The 15,768-nt window shown below is 37.9% G+C and overlaps 9 protein-coding genes across 9 annotated transcripts; 3 read left to right on the top strand and 6 right to left on the bottom strand.

Annotated features, from left to right (window-relative positions):
- Window positions 1–85: 85 nt before the first annotated feature.
- On the top strand, window positions 86–1,337 carry RHIMIDRAFT_238379 (uncharacterized protein; the record flags this gene model as incomplete). The annotated part of the gene is made up of 6 exons (XM_023608949.1): window positions 86–143; window positions 198–394; window positions 447–477; window positions 715–722; window positions 778–1,145; window positions 1,205–1,337. The coding sequence occupies 6 exons, from the start codon at window positions 86–88 to the stop codon at window positions 1,335–1,337; spliced, it is 795 nt and encodes a 264-aa protein (XP_023465422.1).
- Window positions 1,298–1,946, bottom strand: RHIMIDRAFT_17823 (uncharacterized protein). The gene is made up of 3 exons (XM_023605772.1): window positions 1,849–1,946; window positions 1,778–1,800; window positions 1,298–1,710 (listed from the first exon to the last, which is right to left on the bottom strand). The coding sequence occupies exons 1-3, from the start codon at window positions 1,889–1,891 to the stop codon at window positions 1,354–1,356; spliced, it is 423 nt and encodes a 140-aa protein (XP_023465421.1). The 5' UTR covers window positions 1,892–1,946; the 3' UTR covers window positions 1,298–1,353.
- A 22-nt stretch (window positions 1,947–1,968) lies between these two features.
- Window positions 1,969–3,685, bottom strand: RHIMIDRAFT_308710 (chitin deacetylase 1). The gene is made up of 3 exons (XM_023614579.1): window positions 2,979–3,685; window positions 2,634–2,909; window positions 1,969–2,574 (listed from the first exon to the last, which is right to left on the bottom strand). The coding sequence occupies exons 1-3, from the start codon at window positions 3,432–3,434 to the stop codon at window positions 2,065–2,067; spliced, it is 1,242 nt and encodes a 413-aa protein (XP_023465420.1). The 5' UTR covers window positions 3,435–3,685; the 3' UTR covers window positions 1,969–2,064.
- A 321-nt stretch (window positions 3,686–4,006) lies between these two features.
- On the bottom strand, window positions 4,007–5,441 carry RHIMIDRAFT_256000 (uncharacterized protein). The gene is made up of 5 exons (XM_023611202.1): window positions 5,286–5,441; window positions 5,083–5,235; window positions 4,869–5,019; window positions 4,684–4,793; window positions 4,007–4,500 (listed from the first exon to the last, which is right to left on the bottom strand). Exons 1-5 carry the CDS (start codon window positions 5,287–5,289, stop codon window positions 4,109–4,111), a joined length of 810 nt encoding a protein of 269 aa, XP_023465419.1. The 5' UTR covers window positions 5,290–5,441; the 3' UTR covers window positions 4,007–4,108.
- Window positions 5,421–10,114, bottom strand: RHIMIDRAFT_313919 (uncharacterized protein). Its single transcript, XM_023614903.1, has 10 exons — window positions 9,258–10,114; window positions 8,878–9,185; window positions 8,527–8,829; window positions 8,356–8,476; window positions 7,982–8,297; window positions 7,812–7,933; window positions 7,358–7,762; window positions 6,425–7,300; window positions 6,113–6,364; window positions 5,421–6,066 (listed from the first exon to the last, which is right to left on the bottom strand). Exons 1-10 carry the CDS (start codon window positions 9,685–9,687, stop codon window positions 5,459–5,461), a joined length of 3,741 nt encoding a protein of 1,246 aa, XP_023465418.1. The 5' UTR covers window positions 9,688–10,114; the 3' UTR covers window positions 5,421–5,458.
- On the top strand, window positions 10,112–10,750 carry RHIMIDRAFT_244183 (ribosomal protein rps17; the record flags this gene model as incomplete). Its single annotated transcript, XM_023610034.1, has 3 exons — window positions 10,112–10,114; window positions 10,176–10,186; window positions 10,312–10,750. 3 exons carry the CDS (start codon window positions 10,112–10,114, stop codon window positions 10,748–10,750), a joined length of 453 nt encoding a protein of 150 aa, XP_023465417.1.
- A 69-nt stretch (window positions 10,751–10,819) lies between these two features.
- On the bottom strand, window positions 10,820–11,200 carry RHIMIDRAFT_203551 (dolichol-phosphate mannosyltransferase subunit 3; the record flags this gene model as incomplete). Its single annotated transcript, XM_023606693.1, has 3 exons — window positions 10,820–10,870; window positions 10,922–11,029; window positions 11,084–11,200. 3 exons carry the CDS (start codon window positions 11,198–11,200, stop codon window positions 10,820–10,822), a joined length of 276 nt encoding a protein of 91 aa, XP_023465416.1.
- A 232-nt stretch (window positions 11,201–11,432) lies between these two features.
- On the bottom strand, window positions 11,433–13,252 carry RHIMIDRAFT_227535 (MBOAT-domain-containing protein). The gene is made up of 4 exons (XM_023607598.1): window positions 12,913–13,252; window positions 12,442–12,861; window positions 12,044–12,378; window positions 11,433–11,972 (listed from the first exon to the last, which is right to left on the bottom strand). Exons 1-4 carry the CDS (start codon window positions 13,215–13,217, stop codon window positions 11,620–11,622), a joined length of 1,413 nt encoding a protein of 470 aa, XP_023465415.1. The 5' UTR covers window positions 13,218–13,252; the 3' UTR covers window positions 11,433–11,619.
- Window positions 13,253–13,850: 598 nt separating this feature from the next.
- RHIMIDRAFT_292600 (S-adenosyl-L-methionine-dependent methyltransferase) lies at window positions 13,851–15,369 on the top strand (the record flags this gene model as incomplete). Its single annotated transcript, XM_023613908.1, has 8 exons — window positions 13,851–13,994; window positions 14,071–14,271; window positions 14,323–14,354; window positions 14,409–14,499; window positions 14,570–14,842; window positions 14,902–14,947; window positions 15,005–15,124; window positions 15,173–15,369. The coding sequence occupies exons 2-8, from the start codon at window positions 14,122–14,124 to the stop codon at window positions 15,367–15,369; spliced, it is 909 nt and encodes a 302-aa protein (XP_023465414.1). The 5' UTR covers window positions 13,851–13,994; window positions 14,071–14,121.
- Window positions 15,370–15,768: the final 399 nt, after the last annotated feature.

Raw genomic sequence — 15,768 nt, 5'->3', positions numbered from 1 at the left:
GGAACTATTGCATCTCAGCAGTGATATTTATATCATTTTGTCTTCCTTTTTTTTTTTTCTTTTTTTTTCTTCTTTTACACTTAAAATGATTATTAACGAATATCGTGTTATTAACAACTGTACTGAAAAGGAATATCAAGTTGGTAAAGAGCAACTATAAAGATGGAGGGAACTTTTACTTACTTGGTTTCATCAAGCTCAATTATATGCCACTGCGATGGCATCAAAGAATTCAACTGGAGGAGGTGAAGGTGTAGAGGTGCTCAAGAACGAACCTTATGAAAAACCTGGTGAAAAGGGTCAATATACCTATAAAATTTACCGCTTAGAATCTCGTGTACCTTCCTTTATACGTGCTCTTGCTCCAGCTGGTTCACTTGAACTTCATGAAGAAGTAAAAAAAAAAATAGATTTATTCATCATTTATCTCATTTGTATAATCTTAGGCATGGAATGCTTATCCTTATTGTAAAACAGGTAAATAGACTACCACTATAATGAAAAAAAGGAGGAGGGGGATAATTAAAGGAGAACTCTCTCTCTCTCTCTCTCTTTGTGTCTACCTTGGCAAGCCTTAATAATTTTGACGTAATTTATTAAGGGAGGGGGAAACCGCGGAATTTAAAAGAAAAGAGATAAAGACGGAAAAGAGAGAAAGAGAGAGAGAAAGAAAGGAGGATATAAAGGAGAATATGAACTAACAGATTTATATAGTTCTAACGGTAATTTCGTAACAGAAAGAACAAGAGGTATACGGATATACTAATTATATGATAGAATGGTTATATGGGAGATAACTTTTCAATTGTTTATGAAACCTTACATGTTGATGGATCTCGTGGTGAAATAGAAAATGCGCTCAAGATTTCTGATGAGGATCTCAAGAAGCGTAATGTGATCATAATTGACGTTGCAAATGATCCTATTGAGAAGAAAGATTATAAGCCTGATGAAGACCCAAAGACCTTTAAATCCGAAAAGACCGGTCGTGGTCCACTAACAGATCCTTTATGGAAACAAAAGTGTGAACCAGTTATGACTTGCTATAAGCTTGTCTACATCAAATTCAAATGGTTTGGGTTACAAGGAACCGTAGAAAAGTTCATTGCAAGCTCTATTCAAAACTTATTCACCACTTTCCACAGGTACATTTATATATACATGATAAGCATGATAATATGTTTATTGATATATACACTTATAGACAACTATTCTGTTGGACAGACAAGTGGTATGGCTTGACAATTGAAGATATTAGAAAGATTGAAGAACAGACAAAGAGAGATTTGGACGAAAAGAGAAATGCAGGAGCTCCTGTTGCTGTTGAAAACAAGTAGACTCTATACATATTGTTTATTCTGAATTTGGTATTGATCCTTTTACGACATAAAAATGACCGCTTTTCTTTTTTGCTTTTGTAAGCAGTTCTCGTCCTTTGACCGCATCCTGTTCTATTATATCATCATTTCGAGCCAGCAGACTCGTATCCTCTTTCCAAATGTGTGTTAGTGGCTCAACATCTTTAAAGTCATGTAGTTTGATATGTTCAGTAAACTGTGTGAGTTTATCAATGTCTGACTTTAGTTGTCCCTGTTGTTCTCTTGGTATATTTAAACGTGCAAGACTAAGTAAATGTTTGAATTGTTTATCAGATATAGGTTCTCCTATTGGCTCCATGAGTGCTTTTATGGACCATGTTGGCTTCAAAGGCTACATAAAAATGAATACTCCCATACGCTTTTAAAAAAGGGAGAACTAACTAAAAAAGGACTATTACCAAACAATGCTCATCGACGGGGGCTTATAATAATAAGGTTAGTGCTATTTTTGGCTTGTTTGATGACATACTTTTTGTTGTTGTAAATGTACGCTTCAGGCAATGTCTCAACATTAGGAAAAAAAAAAAAAAAAAAAAAAAAAAAAAAAAAGAAAGGCTAAGAGAAAAAGATGCAAGTGTAACAAATAGTCACAAACACGGGCTTCGGAAAAGAAATGGAGAAACAACGAAATAGAAAAAAGAACTCTTTATTATTATCATAACTTCTTTATGTGTGTCCTTTATATTTAAAAGGCAACCAAAAGGGCTGCAAAGAGAGAAGCAATAAGGAAAGATGCCTTAAATTCAGGAATAACAGCTTGAATTGTCGCACTACTAGGAGTACCTGAGGCGCCAGGAACAACACCTGAGCCAGTTGCAGGTGTGGCATTCTTTGTTACGCTTGCATCGAAACTGGGGAAAGTAATGACTTTTTCAAGATAAGGGTTGGAAATGTTCATACAAGTAGCAACATCAGTGATATGCTTATAAGCTTTCTTGATATCAGGATAATGCTTAACAAAGAAGTCCATGGTCATATTGTTGATTTCATGAGAGAGAACAATGTTTCCGTGAGTTGCAAATGTGCCATTGGTACCCATCTGAATATAGTTGAGATATTTTTGATTGACGGTGTCGGCAGTTACACCAGGTGTTGTACCAGCAGCCCAGTCAAATGTATCAAGGTTCCAAAGAACAGCTGTCATATTCAATTGTGTAGCAATCCAGCGGACACGGTCATCCAGATCTCCCAAAGCCTATATATAGTGCTATTTTTAGTAAATATAATTCAATCCATCTTGGACTATTAACTTACAGGACGCCAATAGAGAGGGGTAACACCTGTAACATACTTGATGGCTTTGGCAGTATAATAGAGCTCAGCGAGTACTTCTTGGTTTGTTAATGTAGTCATCATCTTATGAGACCATGTATGACCACAAAGGTGGTGGTTATCCTTTAAGCCACGAAGAGCGCCGTATGGCCAGTTCAACACATTGGAGCCAATGTAGAACATGGAGGCCCTTTGGCTATTCTGAGCAAGATAGTCATAAAAGGCGTTGTGTGAACAGTTGGGTCCATCATCAAATGTCTAGATGTGTCGTCGTTAGGGAACATTTTTCTAAAAAGGGAGGATATTATATTTAGGGAGATAACTTACAAGACCCCAAGTTTCTGGTTCTGGGCAGTTGACGATATCAGCATTAATACCTTCCTGCTTGGGCTTAGTACATTGTGTAGCAGACCACCAACAGGCCGGATCGTTTGCGGTATCATAACCAGCCAAATTCAAGCCACCTTGAGGACTTAATGTTCTAACTGGGATGTTAGGAGCTTTTGACCAGTCAATGGAGTTATAAAGTTGAGTAAATTCAGCCGAGGTATTCATGCCGTTGCTAGTAGCAATATCCCAGATGGTGGGCCATTGGTCTTTTTGATAAGTAAAGTTTGATTGATAGTAAGTACACTCGGTTGCCACATCATAAGATGTTGTTTGTGGGATTTTAGGGATATTCACATTAGTTGGATCTGTCTTTGTTGGAAAAGAAGAGAGATCGACGGCTCCAAGAACCATCGTACTTGTCAATGAAAGAAGTAAGGCTTGATATTTCCACATTCTATAGTCACAACGAATACAAGAGAAAAAAAGCTAGGAAATTAAATCAGAAAGAGAAGAAGAAAAAAGCAAAAAGGAAATGAACGAGGGCCCTTTTTATAAACTTTCAAAGGATCCACACCAAAGAAAAAATAGTTTAATTAGGAGCTGAAAATTAAATATAAAGAAACTAAAAGAAAAAAAGATTTCTCATAATATGCACACCTACCTAAAGATGGACCCAAAACATTAGCCCTTAATATATATTTCATTGTTACTTACTATTTTCTTCCCTTTTTAGCTCACTTCCGCCTTTCCCCCCTTATTTTTCCCCTTTTTTACTTCTTGTTTATGATTATCATAGAAACAATCGCCATGACAATGAATTTTGATTCATTATGTGTGAGTGTGGATCAACACCGCTGATTTTTTATCGGATCCATTGTTTTACAATGTGATATCATAATTCTGCTTTAAATAGAACTAAAAAGATAATTATAGTTCCGAAATCCAATCAATAAAAACTTTAACAATAAAAATAAATATTTGCCTAAAAAAATTAAGCAGTTTTACTTGTTTATTTTTATTTAGAATGGTTTTCTATTTATATCACTATGGAACCAAGTAGCATATATAGGGAGATGATGTATGTCTGTGTCTAGAAAAAGGGAGAAAGACAAGACGTGTGTGCATATTTACAGTTGGTTTACAATTCCAAATCTTTGTTGAAACTCTATGATATCTTTACTTATTTTTTCAATCAATTCTATTGATTCTTCTTCATCGTCTTTTCCAGAAAGTGTAGGTGTCAAAGGAGCACCGTCTGTTGGGGTCGAGACACTGCTAAGGGAGGAGCACGTGGAATAGGATCTTGATCTACCGGGTGTTTGAATAAGCGGTTGCTCATTCTTTAATTTCATCAGATACTCCATGATCTGCTGCGTTCTCTTGTTCATGTCCGTAATTGTCATTTTGGAATTTGGGTATTTCACTTTGGCAGATATAGGTGGTTCCTCGTTAGGCTTACCATCCGTGTGGTTCCAGTAAGGCGTGACATTTAAAGTTGCTGTTGCTGTTGCTGATGTCGTAGTATTAATTTTCACAACTGGCTTTTCTTCAATGGGTATAGTGGCTTTTGGTGATTTCTTGGTGCATTTCTTTTCAGCTTTATCATTCGATTGACGTTGCTTCTTCAGTGGCTGTTCTTCCTGTTCTACTTCAATTAATGGGCTTTGTCTCGTATGTGGTCTCTGATGGTTATTATTATTACTACTTCTGGTATTTGTCTTTCGGCGTCGTTTGATTGGCCCTTTTGTTTCGGAGATTTTATTATCGGATGGTGCTGAATCCGTACCTGTTGCATCATAAAGTCGCTTTGGTCTGAATAATAACAAGCAAAGAATGTTGAATAGATCTGATCTATCACATATATAGACACGATTTCTATTATATTACCTTCCGTTCGGGTTCTTTATGAGTTGATGAAAATCAGGTCGACAGAGTTCACAGTAATACTGTTCTGGTAACTTTTCTGCTTGCAAGCCCATACAGGAACAGTGCTGCCATACCTCACATTTGTCACATTGTACCATAAGACCAGCACTATCTATAAATGATGCGAGCAAAAGGTGAATATTTTCTCATATTAAATATATACACTGTTACTTACGGCTTTGCTTACATATGCACCTTGTTGTTGAATTGCCATCGCTCACACTGCTGTCCTCATCAGAGTAAAGACTTGTTCGTGTTCTTGTCTTTCGAGTTCTACTTCTGGCATTGTTATTATTGTTGCTTTTATGATTGCTAGTGTGTCTTTGAGCTAAGGAATGGATTAGAAACGAATGACAAGCGTTATGTATATAACCTTACACATAGTTGACAAATAATACGTTGCAAGATGATCAATTACAGTGTTTTATTCACACAAGTTGAGACGAAAAAACGTTTTAAAAAAAAGAAAAAGGAATAAAGAAAAAGAAAGTGATTGTTTACAACATAAAAAAAGGTGCCTTTATTCAAACTTATAAATTAAATGACCGCATTCAAGCATTTTCCAATTTTACACGAATTTCTCCTTGTGGCTCGAGCGGCAACCACCGATCAGGCTGAGCAGATATAGACATAAATTCCTTCATTGTGCTTCTATAAGTACCAATATCTGCAGAATGAAACGTATGGACATCTTTGACCTTGATCTCCAACACCTTTTCTCCGCTCAATTGATTCAAACACACATGCTCATGCCACACGGGTTGACCTGTCTTTTTTGCCTTTCTGGTTTTGAAAACAAGCGTGTTATCAATGCTGATGATGACCACTGGGTTTAATTTTGTCCCATCTTCGTCCTTTTCCCCTGTTAGTCCTCTAGCTTCAACAATCTCCATATTTATCTTGTTGGGTACGCTAACACTCCTTGGTAGTTGCTGGCTCCAATTGAACGCAGTAGTTCCCATTTTGGTTGTCACACGCTGTATCGCTGTCTTCATGAAGGTTGTATGTGTCCTTTTGCGTACCAGTAACTGTGGCTCCCACTTGAGCCGAATGCGGACAGAGGATCGATCCACTCCTTCAACACCATCCAGTGGTATGTCCCATTCACGGGCAAAGAAGCTTTCGACCCTATCCCCTCTTAATGAAATGCCACCAGATCCTACATGAAATCCTTAAGATCTCTATTTTTTTTATGCGTCTATTACCCAATGGAACATCTCCAGACATTTGATTCCAATCAAATACTTCAATTCTAAAGCTTGCAGTCACTCGAGACACTATCGGTACCTGGAACGTTTCTCCTTTCCAAATCGGATTGATTGTTTTCTTGATAGTGGCACTCTTATGCACTACTTCTCCATTGACAGTAAACTTTACATAAGGATCACTTGTACCCGATTTATCAGCTGCCTTGAGATTTTTTGCACTTATCAGTGTAACAGTCAGATTGCCTTGATCTATGTGCGCAAAAAATACGTTTATACATTACACGCGCTCTTTTATGCTTTTCTACTTACTTTCTAAACTCTCATCTGGATTCATCCTATAGTTCAACAAAGGCGTATAATCAAAGCTAAGGCGGATCTGTCCTGCTCCTCCTATCAGGTCGTACCAAACGCCTTCATCCTCTTCAAAGCTTTGTCCATTTCGAATTCTTTTCTGAATGCTGCGAACAATACGCTCACTGCTCTCGTACCAATAGCCAATCTTGCTTTCATCACTTTCTGTCTTATCACTGGGTTTTACTTCTACAGCTATTCTAGAGAACCCTACATCCTTGATAAATGCATCTGACGTCTCCCCAAAGGTCAAAACTTTCCCTTTTCGAATGGATGTTTTGTACTGAGGCAATAGCGAATCGACCAAGAGCTGACAGTATACTTCGAATGGCTTATTAAGCTTTAGTTCGTGTATTTTTACCGTAAGGACACCTGTGCTGTAGGATACCAAATCGACGATATCATCTGGAGTATACCTTGTGCCCTTGTGAATTGCTGGGTTCAATGTTGGATAAAACTCGGCTGAGTAACGTAACTTTGCGTTCTTTTGGTCATTCAGAGGTGCATCTTTTTCTAGCTTTTCTACAAGTGATTCATACCCAATTATATCTCCTTTTTGTTGCTGTATCAGTTCCTTTAGCTGAAGTAAGGTTGATCCCAAAGTTTTATCCTTAGTGTCAGTAGATTCCATCAATTCCAATACTAGGTCTTCTCGTATAGAATGGATAGGTATGTAGTGGAATTCTCCCCATTCAGGAGATACTGTGCGATCAAGGGTCTCTGTTCTTGCTCGCACCTGAGATCCAGATTTGATACGGACGTAAGGATCACGTTTCAAGTTGTCTCCATAGGTAGCGGACCAAAGTGACAGTCTGATGACACCAACAGGTGATGCTATCATGGAAATATTGTGAATCTATAGGTATACATGTAAAACCATATTTAACTTACTGTAAAAACCGGACGCGCCTCCCATCTTTGACAGCCCAGTCATGACAACAGGTCTCCACTGAACGCTTAATCGTAACCTTGCCTTGATTTCCTTAGTATCTCGAACCAAATTCCACCAATATTCTCTTTCGTCTTGCTGTTTGAATATATCCATCAAATAAGCCGACCATTGACCAAGCAAAACTTGATTCAAATTATCAATTAAACCGACATTGATATGTACCTCTGTCTTATCCAGCACAAGGATTTCAAACGATCTTTCAAACTTGGGATTCGTAGTATGCTTGAACGTAGGTGTTTGGAATCGGTCAACTCCATTTATTTTGATCGCCGCATAAGGGTTCATTTTGTTTGTTGATCCTAAATTTCTGCATTCGTGAACCGTAACACGAAGTATTCCAGAATCTAGAAAGTTATAGTTTTCGATTTGGCTATCGCTTTTTCTTAGACTTACTCGAAGGCTCTGGCTCAATCAACGCTCCATCTGCATTTTCTATAGGTTTAGACACAGAAAAATATTTTACGTCAGCCTTGAGATTCGCAACAAACTTGCCGTGACGAAGCATAGGTATTTCTCTATGAAGCAATATTAATATTTCGTTGACTCATTTAAATAATACGCACAGGCCATTCAATTCTAATTCTGGTGCCCTTTCCACTTCTTTTAAATCAAAATAAGCTCTTGCTAGTCGCTTTCCTGCCTTCTTGATGTTGTTGGTCGTACGAAGTTCCATTGTCAAAATTGACTTTAGATCATGAAGTAACAAGAATTTGGTTTCATTCCAGTGAGGATATCGCGTGTCTTCACAGATTGATGTCTTTTCTAGTTCCTGTTGAGCGTCATCCAAGTAAAATCGAACGAATGGATTGATACTTGCGTCATTTGTGGCAATCTTGGAGCATGAGTGAACCGTGATAGCTAATACGCCATTGGCTCTACCTATAGACAGTGTCATCAGTAAGCCAGAGGGGTATCTCTGTCTCTCTTTATCTCTTACTAATATCCAGTTCTCCTGAGAAGAATTTCTCAGCATCAAATTCAAATACATTAGGATAATAAAGCATAGGCCCTAATATAGCATGCGCCTGATCCCGAACAAAGCTCTGTAGGCCAGGAATCTAAGGCAAATATTAAGTTTGTCGCTTGGAAGCATATTTTTTAAACTCACATTGTTCACATCAAATCCAAATGTCTCCCCACCAATTGGCTTGAGCACATAATCAAATACAGGTTTTTCCATAAAGCAAAACTGAGCAATCTTCACATGAGGCGCTTTACTCATCAACTGTAGCTTTATTCGCATGCGTCCTCGAAAACTCATGTTTTCGACCAAAACAGGAAACGCTGTACCCATGAACCCCTTACCCAGACGAATGTGCAGTACAATCTTTGGGTTCACTTTTTGCTCCAATTCTTCTTTGGTCATACCAACCGTACTGTCTGGCTGAAATGATACGGTCCAGTCCATACACTAAAAGGCCTCATCAGTTATTGAAACAAGCTGAATAAAACAACTTACCACCGTGTCTGGCCCTGTGTTCATAAATGTATGCACTTTTTCAATGACGAATGGCTTTGAACCCAGTGTGAATGTGCTCAGACGAACCGAATCCAAAAAGTTGGGAAGGTAATCGACAAGATAGGTATCCAGATTTTCAATCACATACGTGCTCAGAACAGGCTCAAAGATGAGCCAAAGCTTTTGTAGAAACCGGTTAAGCCATTCGGCTCCCTCGATCATTTCAAGTGACAATTGATTTATTTCGCGCTGAATATCATCTTTGGCGCGCTGTCTGAACCGTTCCTGATAGATTTGATAGTAGGAGACTATAAAGTTTCTTTTAATATGAATAAGGTGCTGACATTATGCATATGTTTTTTGTGTGTGCTCTTTGCTACCTATAAACAACAACCCTATCATGAATGTGATTATACCCGATGCTCCTAGCTGAACCATGATATAAAACCCTATGCCAACCACGTAGATAATCACGTCGTCTGACCACAGTTCTTTCTGCTCTTTGTCTCTCTTTTCGGTTGCTGCTACTTTGAGTGTGCCGCCTGGGTTAGGCAGGGATGAAAAAGAGGTCCAGCCTATGTGGGATGTGTCCGAAAGCGGCTTTGATAGCGTGTATCCTGCGACAGTGTGAACAATAGGTCGAGTCTTTGCTTCGACGCTTTCAACAGGTTTCGTTTGAGCTGCCTCGATCGCTTGCTTAATTCTGTCGGCATCGCTTGAGCCAATCTCGGTAGCGAAGCCTTCTTGGTGTTTACCCAAACTTCGAAAGTCAGGGACACGGGGTAGTTCGTTCAATAGTGGTTCTTCCATTTAAGCGGAAAAGGAAAATGAAAATAAAAACAAGGAGAGAGAATATGATTTTTAAAACTAAAATTAGACACTGCAGGATTTTTAAATAATGAACTGTCTTTTTTTTTGTAGACGTAATACTCTTTTTCTCTATTTGCTAATGAAAGATGTTACTAATAAAGTCTTGTTCATTTGTCTAATATACTGTAGTGGCCTTTCCCCATAGTTAGGAAAAACGGCGTTGGTGTCATTGTCGGGTGTTGGTTTTTTGTTTTCTAAACTCGCTTCTGTCTCTCTTTGTTCCGGAACGAAATATCCGGTCCGCATTTTTTTTGAATGACCGTCTGAAAAAAACAAGCAGAGTGGGTGTGAGGTGGGAAGAGTATACAAGGCATCAGGATTCTCGATAAACTGAATCCTTCTCTTTTTTTAGATTTAATTCACTATGGTAAGTAGTTATATGAAAGACATGGAAAAAGTGGATTAACTAACGGATGAATGATTTGTAGGGTCGTGTCAGGTAAATATACAATCCAGTGATTGATGAATGAATGTGGATGTGTTGAGGGAGATACAGAATATAGAAGAAGAGGGGGAATTCGATGAGGATCAGTAATGGAACATTAACATTTGTTTTTAATATAGAACCAAGACTGTCAAGAAGGCTTCTCGTGTCATCATTGAAAAGTACTATCCTCGTCTCACTCTCGACTTCCAAGTCAACAAGAGAATCCTCGATGAAGTCACCATTGTTCAATCCAAGCGTCTTCGTAACAAGATTGCTGGTTTCACCACCCACTTGATGAAGCGTATCTCTCGTGGTCCCGTCCGTGGTATCTCCTTCAAGTTGCAAGAAGAAGAACGTGAACGTCGTGACAACTACGTTCCCGAAACCTCTGCTTTGAACACTTCTAGCATCGAAGTTGATCCCGAGACCAAGGAACTCTTGAAGGCTATCAACTTTGAAAACCTTCCTGGTGTTCAAGTCACTGAGCCCATTGCTGCCCAAACTGATGTCCGTCGTACTCGTCGTGACAACCGTGGCCCTCGTGCTCCCCGTGCTCAAGCTGAAGCTTCTGCTTAAGCAGTTTCTTTCTTTGCTCAATAAAAAAAAAAGCAAATTTATTTGTGTAAAGTGTTTGTAAGGGTGTGTTTACATTTGAATGCCTTTGGATGTCAAATCAGATTTTGCTTGTTGAATTTCCTGCATTTAGAAATTAAGCATGTGTCGTGTAATCATTGATTCATGACTTACACTCATTAGTTCATGATAAGCTTCAGGACAATCACGGAAGGTATATAAGGCATATCCAATATTGTTGAGACAATAGCAGCCAAAAGTCATGAGTGCCCACCATGGAAGCTTATAAATAAGTCATTAATTTGAACGCGCTAATGATTTTTTTTTTCCTCTTACCACAGGGATTATTTTATATTGAATGGTTTCAGGTAAAGGAATGACACCAAAAAATAAAACTAGATAAATAGCAGTTACAATAGCTGCAGTTGTAAATGCTTCAGTTGCTCTTGTCATCTAGAATAATAATAATAATATTTATATTAAAGGGGAGAAAAGAAAAAGATGTCGTGACTAAATATTCCACTTTTTCTTTTTAGCGAAATGGCAAGTATTAAAAATAACAAGTGAACTTTGATGAGCTAATGCACGCTTTTGTATTCAGGCCAAAGATAAAACAATAGGTGCCATATCTTTTTGTTCTCTATTCGCATTATTTATATATTATACAATATGGGTTTTAGTGATGGTAATATAAAATAATATAGCCATAGTTGATTTATTAAGAGTATATAGCCTTTTGTGGATAAGGGACACCCTTTACATAATTACTTTCTAGACTGGCAATACGCGATAAAGATACCCCTGATGATAATGATTGTTTGCCTTACAGTGATACTAACATTTCTGGCCTTGATCATGATTAAAACAAAAAACTAGTTTATTTTCTTTCCATCCTTTTGCTGTTCAAGATGTTTTTCAACTCGCTTCTTTTGTATCTGTCTGAGACTCGGCTTGAGTGCATAGAAAAATCCAGTGCCTATGGCAATCACAATAAAGTGACAGTAATAAATCTGACGCCAGATATGTAGAATACGTGACACATATAACAAATCAAAACAAGGAACGAGCATGTTGAGCAATCCAAAGGAAGCGGCCCATGTACAGACATCATAGAATGTTTTCCAGTATCCTTTGGGTGTTCCATCGACGTTAAGAAAAAAGGGTCTGACGGTTCTACGTACCTGTCTAGCGATCAATTGAAGAACAGAAAGTGTCATGAAAAAAACTAGAAAACAATAAAAACAAGTTAGTCGTCTTTTTTTATATATATCTAAACATTCATTTCTTAATACTTACTGTAGAAGCCTGGATGAAATCCGTGCCACATGGCAGAAACAACATAAGTCAAGAGTGTGCTTGTTGTAGCTCCAAAATGAGCTGACCGCAAATAAACATAGTGTCTTAACCAGTGATTAGCGCCGATATTCCAATTTTCTGATAGCTGCTTATAAGACTGCGCAAACTCACAATAGACAACATTGACATTGGTCAATCGATTCCACTTGGGATGGCCATCCTGATCATACCCATTGAAGCCCATTCCAGCCAAGATACTGGCGCCTTCTGATAGATACCACACAGTATAATATTTACATCTTGTCAGAAAGGCAGATAGTTGAATAAAAAAGATTCTATTTGTGTGCACACGCAAGGGTCAGCCGCATTATCACGATTGTCATCTGTAGGTCACTTACTTGCTCCAAAATGATTTGTGCGACCATGCTGGCTGGAGAGCTTGAAAGAAGTTGTAAGTAGGTCCAAGATAGACCAGTGCCGCGATAAATGCAAAACTTTTGCTCAGTCTCATAAGAGCAGGTTTCCAAGTAGATGTTTGAATCTTGGTCTCAATGAACCGTATATAATCCATGTATTCACATGTCGGTCCAGCCAAGAAGCCAGGAAAGAAAAAGACCCAACCAAAGTATTGAATGAACGAGGGATAGGACGAAATTTTCATTTGCTGGTTATGAACAGACAGATTTTTAGATTCAGCTAAGCGGCCGTCCAATATATTGAAGCCAAACGAAGACAGCTTAATCGTGAGGATCATCATTGCCCCTGAATAATCCAAGTCGGTATCACCTTCAAATCCCTTGAGAATACGGCCAATGTGACTAAGAGAAGTTAGAAAATGTTGTCATGGATACATATATGATACTACTTACCAAACACACATGCTTGCCATGACAACGATAAAGTTTGTCCATGCAGAATTTGTGTACTTCATAAAGAAATAGGAGAACAAAGAAATGGTAAAGGCATGGATATAACCATCGTAAAGTTGAAGCACAGATAGCATAATGAATGTGGTATATATTATGGAAAATACATGCTTGATGCTTGTAGAAGAAATATGTTTAAATAAGATAGCGGAAGGATAGGTGGATAAGATGGAAAATGCCAGCTTTAAGTGATCAGGAGCTACATGCCCACCTAGCAAATGTGATAGTTTGATGAATAAAGAATCCATTATATATAGAAAAAAAGAAAAGAAGAAGAAAAAGCTTATCTGGATTCCCCCCCTAAAAACCTCACGTTCTGTCACTCTCGTTCTTCTTTGCAGGCATTTAGACGAACAACGATAAATTGAATGACCGATTGCTTTTGCTTCATCAACGACATTTCATTGGTCAATTTTTTTTCTTTCGCTAATGCATTATTGTTGATCTAGCATAGTCCTTGCTGCCCTCGACCCAATGACGCTTTAAGTTTTGATTTGACCATAATAGACCACTAAATAGCAATTTCAAAAGGCAAGTATAGAATAAGCATTTTAAGCTTACCAAAAAGGAAGGTTTAGGTATACTAAGCCTCGCTTTTTGATTCATGTAATCAATTTAAACACGGTCTTTTTCTATTTTCTGTCTTAATTGTTTTCAGCAAAGAGCCTTCGTTCTATAGTGTACTTTCTTATGATTTTCATATAAAAAAAAAAAAAGAACTAAGATTGTATATAGCAATTGCAGCATTATTAAATATCTTACACTTACCTGATCCATAAAAGGTCCTTGTTAAATGTGTTCGGCTACAGCTGTCTCAGGTAAGATAATATTTCATTTCATTCCTCTCTGTACTTAAATATGTTGTTGTTTACCAGCATCGCCAGCACAAAAGCTGTGATTCTATTATCGTACTTTGTAACACGTACCAGTAACACTTGAACTTATTGAAAAGGCATACAAGAACTGGGAACTTTTTTATTCTTGTTAAACACTTTTGGATTACCAAGAAACAGGAGACTTGTTCGGTAAGCTTTTTTCTTTTTTTCTATTTTCACTCGACAAACAATGGGTAACCGATTTTCCGCTTCACGGATGACTAAGAGGGTACGTAGGGTAAATACTACAGACCAAGGCGATATATCAAGCGAAACGATGAATACACACCAAGAAGGAGCACTTGTGACTGATACCATTACTGCTACAAACCTCACGGCTCTCGGTTTAAGTCGAGAATTCCATAACGAGGAATCATCCACCTATTGGTTACCAAAAGATGATGAAGAGCAAATGAGGCTTACAGGGGTATAAGAAGATACTATAGTACATACATGGTTTGCTAATCATTTTACATAGCAACATTTTGCTATCAAGGATTTATATGGAGGGTAGTGTCTTTGCTGTACGTGAACTAAAGTTATTGATACTTTTTTTTTCTATAGAAATGTGCTATCTGGTGTAATAAATACCTTAGACTTTGAAAAGGGGATTACCATTCTTGACATGGGATGCGGTTCTGGCGCATGGATTATGGTAAGAGATAGATTGAACTGTACATGTTACTGTATGAAAATATCCTGCTTATTACTCTTTTACTGGATAGGATATGATGCGCGACTATCCTAATTGCACCTACCATGGCTGTGACATTTCTGATACAAGATATAAGAAAGTGAATATAGAAAAGTTCATTTTTACCTGTGGAAATGTGGTCAAGGGACTCCCGTATGAAGACAATACCTTTGATTTTGTTCATATGAGACTCTTGGTCCTTGCACTTCGCGAAGAAGAATGGCCAACAGCCATTAGTGAATTGATACGAGTGACTAAACCAGGAGGAATGATACAGCTACTAGAAATGGATCTCAGACAACAGGTAGTTGTTCTTAAGCTGATATTATACATATGTACAATTAACTGTGAGTCGTTTTCTAGCAAGAGGATGATCCCTCTGGTGCGCTCTATAAAGTTGGATTGGCCGGTAGGTTACAATGCATAATATTCCACGCCAGGTAAATGAACAGTTTCTTTATACTAGTTAGAAATATATGCACATCAAAAGGACAAAACCCTAGTATTGGGACTGAATTCGAAAAGATGCTCTCAAAGTACAGCAATATAAAGATTATACAGTCTGATGATAGATCCTGCGATATGAGTAAGTATTGGAGCAAGGTCAGAGGGAACAACAGCTAAACTAGTATAGGCACAGGCACAAATACAGCAAAGTTGTTTATTTGGGACTCATTGCAAGTATTAAAAAGTATGCGACCTGTATTGGCCTTAAAGTTGGGACTAAAAACCGACGAAGAATATGACAGCTTCTCAAAAGAATTTGAGCACCATATAAAAACAAAAGAGAGCAGATGCTTTTACAACTCTATTGCTGTCCAAAAGCTTTAATTTGTATGAGCACATGTAGTAATTATGTACTAACTAGAAGACTAATGAATAAAAAACAACGTATTATTCATTTTATACTTACTGAGGCGTTAAGGAATGCTCTGCCGTTATAGACAGCGCACTAAATCCAAGACCACCATTAGTCTTTTGCGAGTCTTTTGAAGGGGAGAGGGCTTTCATTATCATGTTTTGATTTGTAAACATCGTGATTCCGTGTCATATCACAAGATTCACACTTGAGAATAGAATGTATTCATTTCTTTCATTTTACACTTGTTACAGATCTGGTTCGTTAAATACTCGTCAACGTAAACAAATTCAGCTCTCCCTTTAGGTTGTTTGCATTTTCGTTTGATTTCTTCAGTAGTACGTCTAGTAGGTGCAGCTCGTTTTCCTTTC

Source organism: Rhizopus microsporus (genome assembly GCF_002708625.1).
Source record: "Rhizopus microsporus ATCC 52813 unplaced genomic scaffold scaffold_10, whole genome shotgun sequence".
Lineage (NCBI taxonomy): Eukaryota > Fungi > Mucoromycota > Mucoromycetes > Mucorales > Rhizopodaceae > Rhizopus > Rhizopus microsporus.
The sequence above is the reverse complement of the archived record's forward strand: the minus strand, read 5'-3'. Positions and strand labels throughout refer to the sequence as shown.

Coding starts and splice junctions, on each gene's coding strand:
- RHIMIDRAFT_17823 (XM_023605772.1), bottom strand. CDS start 1,891: ATGTTGAGACATTGCCTGAAGCGTACATTTACAACAACAAAAA. Junction 1,801..1,848: donor TACATTTACAACAACAAAAA/GTATGTCATCAA, acceptor TATTATTATAAG/CCCCCGTCGATGAGCATTGT. Junction 1,711..1,777: donor CCGTCGATGAGCATTGTTTG/GTAATAGTCCTT, acceptor ATTTTTATGTAG/CCTTTGAAGCCAACATGGTC.
- RHIMIDRAFT_308710 (XM_023614579.1), bottom strand. CDS start 3,434: ATGTGGAAATATCAAGCCTTACTTCTTTCATTGACAAGTACGATGGTT. Junction 2,910..2,978: donor AACCAGAAACTTGGGGTCTT/GTAAGTTATCTC, acceptor CGACACATCTAG/ACATTTGATGATGGACCCAA. Junction 2,575..2,633: donor CCCCTCTCTATTGGCGTCCT/GTAAGTTAATAG, acceptor CACTATATATAG/GCTTTGGGAGATCTGGATGA.
- RHIMIDRAFT_256000 (XM_023611202.1), bottom strand. Junction 5,020..5,082: donor GTGCATATGTAAGCAAAGCC/GTAAGTAACAGT, acceptor CATCATTTATAG/ATAGTGCTGGTCTTATGGTA. Junction 4,794..4,868: donor ATAAAGAACCCGAACGGAAG/GTAATATAATAG, acceptor GTTATTATTCAG/ACCAAAGCGACTTTATGATG.
- RHIMIDRAFT_313919 (XM_023614903.1), bottom strand. CDS start 9,687: ATGGAAGAACCACTATTGAACGAACTACCCCGTGTCCCTGACTTTCGA. Junction 8,298..8,355: donor CTCAGGAGAACTGGATATTA/GTAAGAGATAAA, acceptor CACTGTCTATAG/GTAGAGCCAATGGCGTATTA. Junction 7,301..7,357: donor AGGCGCGTCCGGTTTTTACA/GTAAGTTAAATA, acceptor TTTCCATGATAG/CATCACCTGTTGGTGTCATC.
- RHIMIDRAFT_227535 (XM_023607598.1), bottom strand. CDS start 13,217: ATGGATTCTTTATTCATCAAACTATCACATTTGCTAGGTGGGCATGTA. Junction 12,379..12,441: donor CACAAATCATTTTGGAGCAA/GTAAGTGACCTA, acceptor GCACACAAATAG/AATCTTTTTTATTCAACTAT. Junction 11,973..12,043: donor ATTTCATCCAGGCTTCTACA/GTAAGTATTAAG, acceptor ATTGTTTTCTAG/TTTTTTTCATGACACTTTCT.